The 15518-nt window shown below is 43.5% G+C and overlaps 1 protein-coding gene across 1 annotated transcript in view; it reads right to left on the bottom strand.

The window, feature by feature from the left end:
- Positions 1–11285: 11285 nt before the first annotated feature.
- FAM124B (family with sequence similarity 124 member B) overlaps positions 11286–15518 on the bottom strand; it is an 8843-nt gene continuing 4610 nt past the window's right edge. The window contains exon 2 of the mRNA XM_019626006.1: positions 11286–14053. Coding sequence (XP_019481551.1) covers positions 13409–14053 — 645 coding nt within the window. The 3' untranslated portion in view covers positions 11286–13408. The remainder of the gene's footprint in view (positions 14054–15518) is intronic.

Raw genomic sequence — 15518 nt, 5'->3', positions numbered from 1 at the left:
GAAATGACTCAAACTCATCAATCCTAAACCTGCTTACCCTGCCTGGCCTGTTCCTTCCCACAGAAACCACAATAAGGGCTCTTGCCCGCATTTTCGTCCCTCACCCCCTCAGCCTCCTGACTGACCCTGGTGCTTTCCCATGTGGCTCTGCCTTGTGTGGCATGCCCCCTCCTCTTGGGGACTGTGACAACCAACTACCTGTTCAGTGGCAGTTAACTCCTGATCTGTTGGCCTCACCATCCCTGAATAATAAAACCTACATTTTAAAATACCATTTTCACAAGGTTCAAGACAACCTTGAAATACTGATATTTTCAATGTCCCTAGAATACAATTCTACCCATAGACATGATCACCAATATAATGCATAGGCTTATTCTTTAACACCTATTATGAGCTAAACACCCCACTGCGTGATTTGGGGAGTACAGTAATTTAAGAAAATCTTTAGTGCTCCTGATCTCATCACCTCTTAGAAGAGTCAGACATGTGTACAACATGAATAACAGCGATTTGGGGACACACCAAGATTGTTGCAATTATTAGAGGAATGAGGAAGTCATGGGAGGGCAGGAAAATAATAGAATAATAAATTCTATTATTCATGGAATCCTACATTTTAATTTTCCATCATATTTTCAATATTAATGTGGAAATTCATAAAGACTTAAATATCATTTTTTTAAAAAACTAGCACTTTCTTGATTAATTCAAGTAAACCATTGTCACCTGGTGAGATTTTTATACTCTTATAAAACCAATGAAACTTCACTAAAAAGAATTCCAAGACAGAAATGAAGCATCAGAACTTGTTTAGACTTGGAAATCTCAGTTACACATATGGGTATCTTATATTTGGTGCCAACTAACCTGACCTAGTGATGACCTTGAAGATTGCATGTTCACTTGTCATAGTTGATCTAACAATGAAAATTAGCAAAATAATTTAGAGATTTTTTAAAATCTTTCTGTTGTATAATTTGACGGCATCCATGAATTATCCTGTTTTTTCACTTAACGTGATTTTCACGATGAATAATTGTTACACAAACATGAAGATCTACTTAACATTAATATTCATTAAGCATCTGCATGTCCCTGTGATGTAAGGAAGTCATCTTACATCAAATTACTGCAGAGATTTTTAATAGAGGATTACTAGGAAGCCTCACTAAGAATGCTTTGTGAGGCTCACTGCCAAGGGCAGGCATCTTTCCTGCCTTTTCCCAGTTGCCATCTCCACCTCTTTGGGGTCAAAATAGCCCTGACAGGTCAAACATGGCTTTCCATCCACTGACCCACCTTCTGCTGCACCCCTGCAAATGCTCTGAAGGTCCCGGTTAGCCCATGTGGTGTAAATTAGAGAAAGGGCACTTTTCCTCTCAACTCTCAGTGCCACCTCTGGGAAATTGTCCTAACAAACACGGATCCACACATGTTCTAATGATGAAGGCGGCCCCTCGCGTGTGCACACACAGCCTCCACGCCAGGTTTAATGAGACCCTGACTGCATCTGTAAAAGAGAAATGGGCCTTCCTTGCCTCTATCAACACTGGGCACCTGTATCCATGACTGTTTTGCAACTAACAATATTGGACCCAAGTTTGTGCATGGTTTGCATTTTGTATGAAGTAAGATTCCAGGAGGTTTCAATCATCACCTCACTTCCTGCTGCCTGTACCCTGATGAACTTTCTGAACAAGAGTAAAAAAGACGAAGTTTATGCTAGTAGAATGCAAAGATCCCCAGACCTCAACCCCTAACAGTGGGCTGGGATTCGTGGGCTGAGTTATCATTTCTGCTTTTACATCTCTTTCCTTCTCCTTCTAACCATGAATACATGGGAAGACGACAAAGCACAAGTTGGGCTTCTCCACCTTTTTGGGGAGCAGAATAATGCTGTAAGCATTTCTGTGGGTGTCAGAAGAAGTGAACAATCTCCAAATGAAATCCATGAGGCAAATAATAACATATATCATATCATCTCAATCAAATAAAATTTATTCTTCAGTTCTACCTACTTGTTAATATTGTATGTGCAGTCAGAGTAGTAAGGTTTAAAATAGAGTATTAGATTAAGAATATTTACATTTTCTTAAAAAAATAATTTTGAGAGTATTTTATATTACTGAGTCACATACTTATAGCCTGTGTTTATTATGCCTTGCACACACACACACACACACACACACACACACACACACACACACTTTAATTTAGTGGGCGTTGAGAATGTCAGGATGTAAGTATGTCTGTGGACACATGCTTCCCTTAAAGATATCATCTCCATATGTTTCTGTAAAGAGAGTTGAGAAGTATGGTGTATTCGTTTTCTATGGCTGCTGTAACAAATTACCACAAACTTAGTAACTTAAAACAACGTAAGCTTATTATCTTATAATTCTGGAGGCCAGCAGTCCAAAACAGGGCTCTGACAGGGCTGGAATCAGGTGTCACAAGGCAAGCCACCCGCGTTCTTTGGCTCATGGCTCCTTCCTCACGTCACCTCACCTTTCTTCTCCCTGCTTCTATCTTCATGTCACCTCCGCCCTTTTTGTGGCCGAGCATTCCTCTGCCTCCCCCTTGTAAGGACACTTGTGACTACGTTTAGGACCCACCACATAATCCAGAATAATCTCTCCATCTCACAACCTTTTATCAGTTCTGCAGTGTCCCTTTCACCACATCAAGTAACATTCACAGATTCCAGGTACTGGGAGAACGTTCGTAAGTCGGATTCGTTCGTAAGTCCAACAAAGTGAGTCTTACACACCTTTGACATAAATATACAGTGTAAAGCCAATGGTTGAACGATTCATGTTATAAGGACGAGCAACATCAACCATCTTTTCGCCTCGGTCCAATCTCTCAATTATTTTCACTTTTGTTTCCATGGTTATTGCTTTGCGCTTCCTAGCAGTCCCCTCCACATCACCACTGCCTTTCCTCTTGCTTCTGGACATCCTGGGCTCCGATTGAGCACTCTACTACTGTACACTATCGCACTGGACAGTAAGCACACAGCAGCACAACTGTGACAATGTCTGGCAGACACGTGAGCTACTTCCACAATTTGTTTGCATCTATGAATGTTAGTAATGTGAGGTCCGTTTGTATCTGTGAAAGTTCACAATTCGAATGTTCGTAAGTCGGGGACTCACTGTATTAGGAACCGGGTATGTTTGGGAGCTATTATTCAGCCAACCACCCATGGGGAGGTAATGAAGAGTCAGGAATTCGGAGGTGGACAACCTGGCTCCACTTACTAGTTGTACTAGTTACTCATACTCTTTTTGCCTCAATTTTCTCATTTGTTAAATGAGGATAATAATAGTATCTCCCGTGGACAGTTATTGGGAGGATTCAATGAGTGAACATAAATCTTAGAACTTGAATTGCACTCTAAAAAATTCTTAGAACAGTGCCTCATATTGAGTGTTCATGATGATTATCATTATCCTACTAAAGATTGTGCACCCCATAGACACACACACACACACACACACACACACACACACACACACACACACCAGTCTCACTGTCTCCTTTTTTCAAGGGCCTTCCCTTAGTTCCAGGCCCAAAGCCAGTGAGCTTCGGCTCTGAGCCCGTGTTGGCTAAGGCACCATCTCTGAAATGCTCAAGGTCCCACACTTCTCTCCATGGCAACTCCCAGAGTGTCAGGGAACTTGTCTCAGCCCTTGTCACACTAAACAAAAGGTTCTCTTGCTGTGGCCTCCGGCAGCTGAGAGTGAGATCTTGTGCCTGTTCCTGTGCCCACTCGTGGACCTGTAACTGGCCTTCGTCCCAGCTCACGTCTTCCTTCACCCCCAGCTGCCCCTTGTCTGCATGATAAAATCACCCACCAGAGACGCAACCCTCTTCTTCCTCCAGCCTCTCTCATGGGACAGACCTTTACCAACAGCCACGCCAGCTCCTGAGACGCTCACTCAGCCTGGGGCGGTTGACCTTGCTGAATCTTTATGCAGCTGTGACCCAGGGATCATTAAACAGAAACTACAGAACTATCGGCTTAACCAGGCAAAGCTTTTGCCTTTGTGTAACACCTGAAGCTCTGGTACCTCTTCCTTAATAAATTTTAAAATACCTCTCATTGTTGCCTGTCCCTGGGCCCCCTCCCCGTCACTTCACTTGGAGCAAGGGGACTGGCCACAGCCACATGTGACAGCCAAGAGGATTTTAGTTTATTTCACCGTGTACCTTTCTATTTTCATCCAGTTCTGTCGCTTTTCTGCAGAAGTCTAACATAGGCCCCGAAATGTATCATCTTAGTTCTAGCTACAATATAGGGCAGAAATTTGCCAGTCCGTAGTATAACTCAATGGTGTCAGCATATTAAACTCGAGAGATGTAGGGGGGCACTTCTCAGACTTAATAAAGACTGCCCAGAACCTGGTTAATGCCTTTGTCTTGTTCCTAAATTATGCTCGCAACAGAAGGAAGAAATTTTCCTTATGAAGCAGACTTCGATTGCCTCACTGGAATAGCTCCTTTTTATATGCAAACTGCAAATATTCCCCAAGTCAAGTCACACAGTAAATCACTCAGCCTCCAAGAGACTTGCATGGGTGTGACCCCACGTCTGTGTGGCGAAAGCTGGTGAGTAACCACTGGAGGAGGAGATTGGCTCTCTGATTATGTATCTCTCAATCTGCTCCCCATCTGGTTCTCCTTCCTTATGAGTCCTGGGTTAGGTTTTTGTAGGGCAGCCTCTAAAGCAAGACGGTTATGTTTTTATGCTTTTGCACTTGGGGAACATTTTTGTGGTGTCGGTGGGGCCCTTTTAAAGCTTGCTCATTTAGCACTGCAATGTGCAAAGTAATTGAAACCTGGCTCCCCGGTGAATGCTGCCAACTTTCCTCAATAATCTGAGAACTTTCCTCTCATGAGAAAGCAGCAAGAATCAACTGATCCCTCTGGTCCCCAACCAGGCAAAGAGTCCCTCAGTGTCTAGTTCTGTGTTTCTTGGTGGTTGGGGCTCAAGAAAGCCTGGTTGAGAGGGTGTTGGAAAGGTCCATGCACACACGGGTGGTCACACACCAACCCTCCAACTTGTGGGGCATCACTGCTGTCATTTAATTATCTCAGTAGCTGTGAAGTGTCTCAATAGAAATTACTCCCTTACTACTTCTTCCCAGTAGGTGTCTCAGGCTGATGAGGCAGCTGCTCAGGTGGTAGAGCACGTTAATTATGATTTTTTTTTATTAGACTTAAGGCTGTCAAAAACAAGGTTTAGCCTGCTGCTTATCAACCTATTGGAACCAGTTTAGTGTCCACCTGAAGCCTCCCTTTCATGCCTCAATTGTTCAGGGCCAAGTGAAGGAAATCAAAATTGAGAAAGGTGGCTGATTTGAAAAAGAGAGCTAAACTCCCCAGCCCCCCCCAAAAAAAATACTTAAAGGCTTTGAGCACACATGGTCCAATGATGGCTAGCTTAATCTATAATTTGAGATGAGAAAAATATTAGGAAGAGGGGAGAAAGACAAAATTACTTACAGCTGGATAGGCAATTAGAATAAAACTAAATGTATGTATTTATATATGTCTTTACCTATTATTAATTTCTAGGTCAGCATCTAGCACAATATTGTGGCATATACATTTTGTTCTTATGAATTAAAGGGCAGACATGATCACCCAGAATTATGAAAAACAGGCCTCAGAGAGAGTGTGTATTAAAATGAGGGCTAGAGATACATACATACCCAACCCTAATACAATGGGTTAGGAGCAGTACTGAATGTATGGATAAAATGCTAACAGGATACAATCTAAGAAGATCAACTTGTTCATTTTTTCATTCAATCAACTAACACTCACTGAGCACTATCCTGCTTCAGGTACTGTTTTAGGATTTATGGATACAGTTATGAAGATGACATGTAGGTACTAACTTTGATGGAGTTTATATTTGTGTGTGTGTGTGTGTGTGTGTGTGAGAGAGAGAGAGAGAGAGAGAGAGAGAGAGAGAGAGAGAGAGAGAGAGAAAAGAGAGAGAGAAGTAGGGTGGGTGAAGGGAGAGTGACAGACAATATAAATAAATAAATAAATAAATAATAAACAAACAAACAAAAACAGAAAAGGTCACATAATTATAAGGGCTCTTAGTGGGCTGAATGGTAGACCCCCAAAATATGTGTCCATCCCCTAACCCCTAGATCCTGTGAATGTGACCTAATATGGAAAAAGGGTATTTGTAGATGTAATTAAGTTAATGATTTTGAAATGAGATCCTCCTGGATTATCCAAGTGAACCCTAAACCCAATGACAAGTGTCCCTAGAAGAGACAGAGACATAAGGAAGAGAAGGTGACGTGAAGATGGAGGCAGAGATTGGAGTTTTGCAGCCACAGCCTGGAGAGGCCAGAAGAGGCAGGGAAGCATTTTCCACTTGGGCCTCCAGAAGGAATGTGGTCCCACCAACACCTTGACTTTGGATTTCTGACTTCCCCAGCTGTCAGAGAATAATGTTCTGTTGTTTTAGGCCATGACATTTGTGGTCATTTGTTACAACAGCCCTAGGAAACTAATACAGACTCTAAGGAAAACAAAACAGACTGATGGAGGTCAGATGCTAGGAGGTCTCTGGTTTCCAAAGGCATGTTCTTTGCAAGGAAGAGGTGACCAGGAGCCGCACCCAGGGTCCCCCTCACAGGGACCACGCAGAGGGTGCTTGCTCTTCCTTTGTTACCAGCTACAGTTTTGGCCAGGAATAAATGCCTATTTTTGTTGCCTGCTGACATCTCTTCTCACTTCCTCTGATTAATAAAAAGGTCTCTTTCCTGTTTGAGATCCACATGGTATTCAGGTGGGGCTAACTCCCTCCTTCTGTCCCCCCAACTCTCATTCACACAAATACACACAAAGCCACAGCCTCACCAATCAGAGAAACCATCATGCAGACACAGTTATTGGTCCAGGAATGGACATGTGACTCAAGCCAGACCAATCAGAGCCTTCTCTGGGAATTTTCTTCTGGAACTCTGAGAAAAGGCTCCCTCTCTTCACCAGGGAGCTCTGCTGGGGAGATATGATCATGGTGGGACTGTGGTTCCCTGACACCATCTTTTAGTAAATGATTCAGTAGTTTTCCTTCTCTTTTTTGTCTAAATTAGTTCTCAGTCTCTCTTGCTTGTAAATGAAAGGGCTCTAATTTGAGGCCCTGTCCCGGTGACCTAAGCCAGATCACATGGAGTCCCCAGGATTCTTTTTGTTTAGCAGGAACAGAAGTCTAGAGGCAGACCCCCCATCCCACCCCAGGAGAGGGGGTCCCATCTTCCTTCCTTCTTAGCCTGCTAAAGGTAGAGAGCAGGTTTTCTTACCATCACAGTCATGAGGGAGAAGACAGAAGCAACCCAGAAGGAAAAGAGTCAAAAGAATTAAAGATAAGAGAATTTCAAAGAGACACAGAGCTCTCAAACAAACAGCTTTTAACGTCTTTGTTTATCCCTTTGAAAATTCAACTCCCTAATACAGTGCCCCAGTTTTTACTCAGCTTTAATCTCTATTAGCGTTTCACTCTGTATCAATCTCAGTGATTTGGTGCAACAACAGAGCTGATTCTGGCTGATTCAAGCTGAGGATGAATTTAGCAGAAGGCTGGAGAGCCGGGCCCAGAAAATGCACAAGAACAAAAGGAGTATGAGCTGGTAGAATCATGATCAAAATCAGGCCCTGGGACAAATGTAGACTAGGGATTTCACGGCCAAAGACAGACATCACTTCTCCCCAGGATCAGCGCAATGCTGCCTGCCTCCCACCACCTTAAAGAAGTCTCCCTGCTTCCCATCCCTGCAGAGTAGCATCAAAACCCCAGGGAGACTATGTCCTGATTGGCTGAGTCTATGTCTCATGCCCACCAGGGGAGGTGGGGATGGGACGTGTTTCAGGTGGGCTCTATCTTCCACTGAGACATCTAGTGGGAAATTTACTGAACATAAATTAATTTTAAAATACCTCCTTTGTCCTCGTTCACAATGAAGCAGAGAAGAAAAAAATATTTGAAGATTACCCCACAGTGATTCGATTGTGTCGCAACGGTACCCTCTAGTGACAGACTAATGACAGGGTGAAAAACAAGGGAAATATTTACATACCTCATTAAAACGTCCTGCTAAAATTCAGTCACACTTAGTTTCGTGACTTAGACCATTGAGCAAAGCAAGAGAAAATTTCAAGATGCAAATGCTCTCCCATGAGAGGGATACAAAAAGGACCGCGACTTACAATGGATGTTAACTTGAATCAATCACGGTCTGTGCCTGTGGGAATTCAAACACCTTTGCGATGAGGGCAATGGCATCATTTCTGCTGTGATCCTCCATGGTGGAATGTGTCTTGAAGATAAAACCTGCTCCGTTGAAGTAAGGCTCACCGGCCAAGGCACCGGGAACCTGGACAAGCTCCTGGAGAGGGAGGAAGGACGCACGGTACCTGACATACACATCGCTGGGCTCCGGCACACGGGACATGCTTGTGGAGTGGATGGAGGAGGCCAAACCTTGAGGGTGAGTTTCAGAGAGAGCACAACAGCACAGACAATGAAGGAAATATGCAGTGATACTCATATACTAAAGAGGGCGGACGAGATGAGGAGGGCGCTGCTGCAAGCTGTGGTAGGTCTGTGGTCAACAGGTGATCAAGGAAAATTACACACCTGAGAAATGGAAGAAGCACCCAAAAAATGAGGGGCTGTCCGGAGCAGACCTGGCACTTAGGACACAGACAAGAATGGAATGGCTCATCTCTGTTACGAACTGAATGTTTGTGTCTCCTCAAGTTCACATGTTGAAGCCCTAACTAATCCCCGGTGTGGTGGTACTTGGAGGTGCAGGCTTTGGGAGGTGATTTGGTCCTGAGGGTGGAGCCCTTGTGAATGGAATTAGTGCCCTTATGAGAGACACAACACAGCTTTCTCTGTCTCTCTCTCTCAGCCATGTGAGGACACAGCAAGAAAGTGGCCTTCTACAAGACAGATAGAGAGCTCGCACCAGAACCCGACCATATTAGCACCTTGATCTTGGACTTCCCAGCCCCCAGACTGTGAGGAAATAAATGTGTGTTGTTTAAGCCGCCCAGCCTGTGGCATCTTACAATGGCAGCCCTAGGTGACTAAGACAATCGCTTACCTCTGGCATCTAGAAAATGGAAACCTCATCTGTGTTTCCGCCCCCTTGCTGTGCATCCAGTGAACAAAACATCTGTAAAAGTACCTACTCTGGTCCTGGCAATGGGCTAAGGTCTGGGTGCCAGGCCTGCTTCAATAACGGTGTTATCTGGTCAGGTCCCCTGTGCAGGCATTTCAACCTGACACCAAAATGACAAGAAGGCGCTGACCAGGGCAGGTCTGGGGCAGACAGAACAAGTGGGACATGGAAACCAGGGCAAGGTGGCAGTCATTCAGACACACAGTATGGAGATGGTGTGGGCAGGTGCCGAGGCTGAGATGTCCGCTTCTTGTATGCTCCTTCAAGGGGCAGGATGGTAGGGTGGTTAGGAATACAGACTTCAGCCAGACAGCCTGGATTCTAGGCCCATCCACGCCACTTACTCACTGTGCAGCTCTGAGTTAGGCTCAGGACCTCTCTGTGCCTCGGTTTTCTCATCTGTAAAGTGGGGGCAATCTTAGCAGCCACCTCACAGGATTGAGGTCAAGATGGCAATACTTAGGAGAACACCTCACATGTAAGAGGTGCTGCACAGTTCAGCCATCATCCTCCATTTGGATTTAGTACTATTGTCCCTCTTTAGAATTACTAACCTTAAAAGAAATACCTAAGAAATATCTGTGGTCCCCTTGGAGTTTGTGAAAACAATACATTTCTTCTCATGCTAACCAGAGACCTTCTGGTATCGTGATAGCCCAGATAGGTTCCCTGGAATAACTAGACTTTTTTAAGTGACGTATTTGAAAATAAAGTTTAACAGGATCAGGTCTTAACAAATAAATCCTACTCGTGTGCTCTCTGAGGCCGTAAGCACCTTTTGTTTTGCTAGCACATGTTACAGCCAATTTTTTAAATTGCTAATTGTGAGAAATGCCCCAGCACCATCTCAGACCTCAGAGGAAGGTTTAGTAGGCGTGAAAAGAGAGAGCGTGCGGGGAGAGACAAACATATTTCTAAGTGATGTGGGTTTAGTAGTCCCACAGCAGAATCCTGAGGATAAACTGGAAACTGGGGAGAATTTCCTCTGAGAAGGATCTCTTCCTCATTCTCTCAGAGCTTAGCCAAGGGACCTGTTTAGAAGTTGCAAATATGTGTCAGCCCCTTGAGGAATCCTGGAAGATGCTGCAAAGACAACGTGTTTTAAGACAGAGTGGAGAGTAAAGAGACTATCAACTTCACACACACACACACACACACACACACACACACACACACACACACACAGAGGAGGGAGAGAAGGGAAAAGAAAGGAAAGGGAAAAAAAACAATGGAGAGGGAAAACGAAGGAATGAAGAAAAAGGGAGAAAAATGCAAACGTGGGGGTCTAGGGAAGATACAAGATTATTTCAGGAATTTCTGAGTAAATTTTATAACATGGAGATAAAATTTAGGAGGTTCTAATCAACAGAAAATGGGGCATTCTCTTCTCTTGAGCTTCCCTTCCCCTTTCTCCATATTCCTCTGGAAAGGAAGAAAGGAGTTTCCCCTCCCCACACGGCCGCCATTGTGCTTGGTGACTTCAGTGTCTCTGAGCAGATTGTGGAGGAGAGGTGGAAGGACCAGGACCCCTGGACAAAGTCCATCAGAGCAGAGAGAGGATGGGGGTGCCACTGAGGAGCCTGGTCCACGTCCCTTCCAGAGTCAAGGTGTGTGACCCTCAAATCCCCTGCTTTATTCCCACTAATGGAAAAATGTGGTCACAAGTTTGCAAATGTTACCATATCTATTAATGTTTAGCAATGTCCAAATAAGGTTTGCATTGCAAAAAGTGTGAAATACTATTAATAGGGTTAAAAATAACCAAACAACTGCAATGCACCTGGTTTTGCATACACATATAAGGAAAAATAAAATAAGCTGATCATTAGGAGTCCCTCAGATTTATAAAGTGATACGTTTTACATTTTAGGGAATACAGTAGAATTATAGTTAAGAGTCTGACTAATTTGATGAATTGGATTAAATTCGTGTATAGTTAACCCCTTTCATACAATCTCTTTTGAATCTACTTGATTCTTTCTATCCATAATTTTCCTCTTAGATAGATGAACATAAATGGCACACCTAGTAAAAATCTTAGAAAGATTTATTTTATTTGTAATCATTAGATCGCTGTATTTTTTATTGTATCAATGATTTTGTCAAAACTTGTTTCAAAAAAATTCTGTGTTGCCATGACATTTTTAAAATGTGGGTCTGAAGGGCCATGTAGTAATACCATTTTGTATATTTATAATGCTTAGCAATATCCAAATGCTTTCATATGCATAATCTTGATTCTTTCAACAATCTTTTATTACAGGAGATAAGGCAACAGAGGATCAAAGAGGCTGACAGTTCAAAGTCACATAAATAGTAAATTTTAAAGCCTGAAACCAAAATCTGGGCTTCTTCTACCTTACCCAGAGGCAGTTGCATCCTATCATGTTGTAAACGGAATTCCAATGTTGAGTAAAAGGCTAGAGTAGGTGATATTTTAAGAGTGTATTATTTTATAAGTCAATTTTGCAAGGTATTCATTCACATTTCTCAATATTCTTCATGATTTCCATGTACTTATATTCTTACCCATGTATTATGTTAAAGAAATTTAGATAACTTCATAAAAGGTGGGGAAAAAAATGTCAGAATGTACAAGGCAGCTCAATAATTCAACTTAAAAAAGACTTTCATTTTTTTAAAAATGTTGTTATAGAAAACCATACCAAAACTAAGTTCTTCATTTCACTTTCTAAGATCTACCTTTAATCTGAGGGAGAGAAAGAAAATGAGAATGAGAATATGTTGATGGCGTAAAGACCAAAAACAACAACAAAAAATCAATTTGGAAGTCTCGTAATTGTCCATTTGCAACTCTGATCCATTTCTATTGTAAGCTGAGCAAAGCACCCCAAATTCAGTGTAGTCTCAGTGCCATAAGATTTGCCCTTCTCCCCATTTGGGGGTTACTAAGTAACCAGGTCTCCAGAGGGTCCAGCTAAATCAGCATTTGTAGTCTTGCGTAACATCTGTCCTAGAGAAGGAAGTTCATAGAGTCAAGTAACCTTGTCAACTAACTGAAACACGCAGACCTCAGACTTTCTTAAACGTGTGTAGAGACCCAACCAGAAAAATGGTCAATTGAGAATTTGTCCGTTACAATTATAATTGCAACACGGAGGATGCCCAGTCTCCTGCAGGTTGTGAGTGCTGATGACATCCAGCAAGTGTGGGACTCAACTGTGGGTTCCTACAAGGATAAGTCTGGACTTCAACACATCCTTCAGGGTTGATAGAATGGACTTACCATACTGGTAAAGCCATAAACACTTTAGATTTGATGGGCACAGAACATATACGGGTACCATATATCACTGTCTTATTCAAACTTGTGCTCAACAAATATTTGTTGAATGAATGAATGTATCGATGAATGAATGGATGAGTATTGCAAAAAAAATTGAGGAATTTGAACACGGCCAGAAGACCCTGAGTCTTGCTCCAGTGACCCAGCCAGTCCAGTTTTCCTGCCATGTTCAGTGAAGATCTCGCATCATCTAATCATGTCACGTTCCTCTCTGATGGATGACATGAACCACAGGGCCCAGGGGAGTAGTGCAGAAGCAAGTGAGAAATGGAGGAGCAGAAAAACCCTAGAGCCTAGCTTTCCTTTTTAACCTGAATTTTTGGCTTCCAATGTTTCTGCTTATTAAACAGGAAAAAAAAATTATTTCTAATTTTCAAAACACTTTGCATATTAACTCATTCCAGATGCAAACAACTTTAAAGGCAAAATCACTAGGGGGTATGTAGTGAACAGGCCTAGTTACCAAAGGAGGTCACATAAAAAATAAAAACCACTAAAGAATAACCAGTCCATGCTGTCCAGGGGCATGAGCTATGCAACCCTAGTAAAAAGTAAAACCAAATTACATACACTAATCAACATTGACTGCATAGCACATCCAACTCATTTGCATACAATGCAGTTATCCTGGTAGGTGCTGAACTCAACACGCCCAGCTGGGTTAGTGTGTCTCCAAGGACACGAGGTGGGGAACTTTTCCCCTGTGTGTTGGCTGTGTTCCCTTATGACCATGACGACAAGTGAATAACCACTATAACACTGTCAGACTTTGAACATTTGAAAGAAAAGCAATACAGATCTGTGCTGGCTAAAATGTGTTTCATTTCTAGAACACTGTGTCTGATCTTGTGTTTGAGAAAACCACGTTGGTTTTATGCTATATAAAGAATTCTTCTTTTTCTTCATCCTGAACTGGAAGATGAAGGGGACATTTTGAAATGATCTTCCGTGCACTGATTTCCCTTTGGCCAGCTAGCGACAAAGGATGGACCCTTTCCTTCAAGCTCCTGCTGTTTTTGGAGGCAGTTGTCCCTAAGGAGGAGGATGGAGAGCAGGATAGTGGCTGGCTGGTCTGCAGACCCCTTGGAAATCCGCTCAGAAAAGATTGCCTGGGTTCAGAGTTTACCACAGTGCACCCTGTGTCAACATTTGTCTCTGCCTCCAGCTTCTCAAAGCTGTTTTCCTGGCTGAGGCCCTTCGTTCTGGCCCCAGGTTTGAGGAGGGGAGAAGGCAGAGGAAGCTGGGCACCCGAGGCTGGGCTGCTGGCCTGCGATGAGCAGCCAGGGCTTTTCCACGAGGTGCCATGGGAACCGTCGGACGCTGGGCTCCCACTGGGCTCAGGGAATTCCAGAGAACCCACCTTGACCCTCCGGCCCCTGCTCCTTCGCTTCCTCAGCTCTAGGGTCCGCCTTGTGGAGACTGGGATCAGCCTGGCGCCCTGGGGGAGCGCGTCAGCTCCCGAGGTGCCATTCAGAAAGGAAAGCTCGCCATTCCTAACGCCGAGTCCTGGATTCAATTGGACCTACGGGACAAGGAAAAGAGGAACAAGCGTTAACAGACGTTTTCCAGGAGCTAAGCGCCAAGAGCAGGTTATGTCCCATTCACCCTCTGCCATGCTGTGCCCATAGCCGGCTTTCAGTCATGTCTGAATGGAATACAAGCAATAGTGGTCTTTCAAAGGGCTGAGCGGCCATCTTTGCCTCCTGGAGGATTCTCTGACATTGTAATCTACCTTTTTGTTTGATCCCATGAAGTCTTTTCTTCTGGAAATGAAAACTGGCATGGTTATTTCCAAATTCAGAAATCATTTAGGGTTGATATTTGACTTCCCAACCTGGCAGAGGAAATCCATAACTTCTTTGTTTTGTTTTGTTTTTAACTTATTTGGGTAAATACCAACAAGAGCACTTGCTGGATCTTATGGTTAGAATTAGGTTTACTTTTGCATGAAAGTGACAAGATGGCTTCTACAGTGGCTGCACTCTTCTGCACTCCCGCCAGCAATGAATGAGAGTTCCTGCAGCTCCACGTCCTCACCAGTATTGGGTGCTGATGGTTTATTCTTAGGGTTCATTTTCTGATTGATTACATTTAAATGTAATATAAAACATTAAAAAAAACATTAACTTCTAAGACCTACTTTTCAACAGCAAAGCAATAAATGTGTCCAGGATATTTGAAGAGAAATTACTCAGTACTCTCGCTATGTTTTCATTTTCCAGAAGTGAAAATGGAGAAATCCGTAAGTTTGATTCTTGAGGCTTTTATTTAATTTTCTAACAACCATTAACAGAAAGAGAAGCCTTTCTGTTAGGGGGTAAGTTCCCCTCACCCCCTAAGTCAATCTCAGATCAAAACAAAATGGGTCCTGGAGCCACAATCAGCCAAGACATCTCAGGGCAGCCAGGAAGTGCCTGTCCGAGCCACAGCCTGAGTCAGTGGGCCCTGCTGAGCCAGCCCAGGGCCTCCCTCCACTCAACTCTGCTCACCCTGTCCCACAGCCCCTCCGCTGGGCCTTGTCCCCTTACAATGCTCCACCTCTGGAAGATTTGATTTAAGCCTAGCACTCTCAGCTCCAGCATTCAATTCTCTCATCAGATCTTCTGTTCAACATCAACAAACATGTCCTTCCCTACTTTCTCTCAGCCCCCTTCTATCTTCCCTGACTTCCATAGTCAATTTGAGTTTGAAAACCATTATTTCAACCATGTCTTTATACTCCAGTACCTCCATCTCACCTGCCCTGCTCCCTTGGTCATAGCCTTCCTCAGTACCCCAACCCTGGATCCACGCACCTGCTCCCATTTTCTGAACTTGTGCCCAGGCTGATGAAGAAAAGCACACGACTGTTGAGATTGGCACCACCCTGAGGTGTGGTCTCCAACTTTGCCCAGCCATCTGCCAGCCCTCATGTTTCCTTAGTGGCCTCTCTCCATTCACCACAAGGTTGTTTCAAACCTTCTAAAGTATCCTCAAACTTCAGGAGC

The sequence above is a fragment of the Hipposideros armiger genome, unplaced genomic scaffold, assembly GCF_001890085.2.
Source record: "Hipposideros armiger isolate ML-2016 unplaced genomic scaffold, ASM189008v1 scaffold_651, whole genome shotgun sequence".
Lineage (NCBI taxonomy): Eukaryota > Metazoa > Chordata > Mammalia > Chiroptera > Hipposideridae > Hipposideros > Hipposideros armiger.
This window is presented reverse-complemented; position numbering and strand designations above follow the sequence as displayed.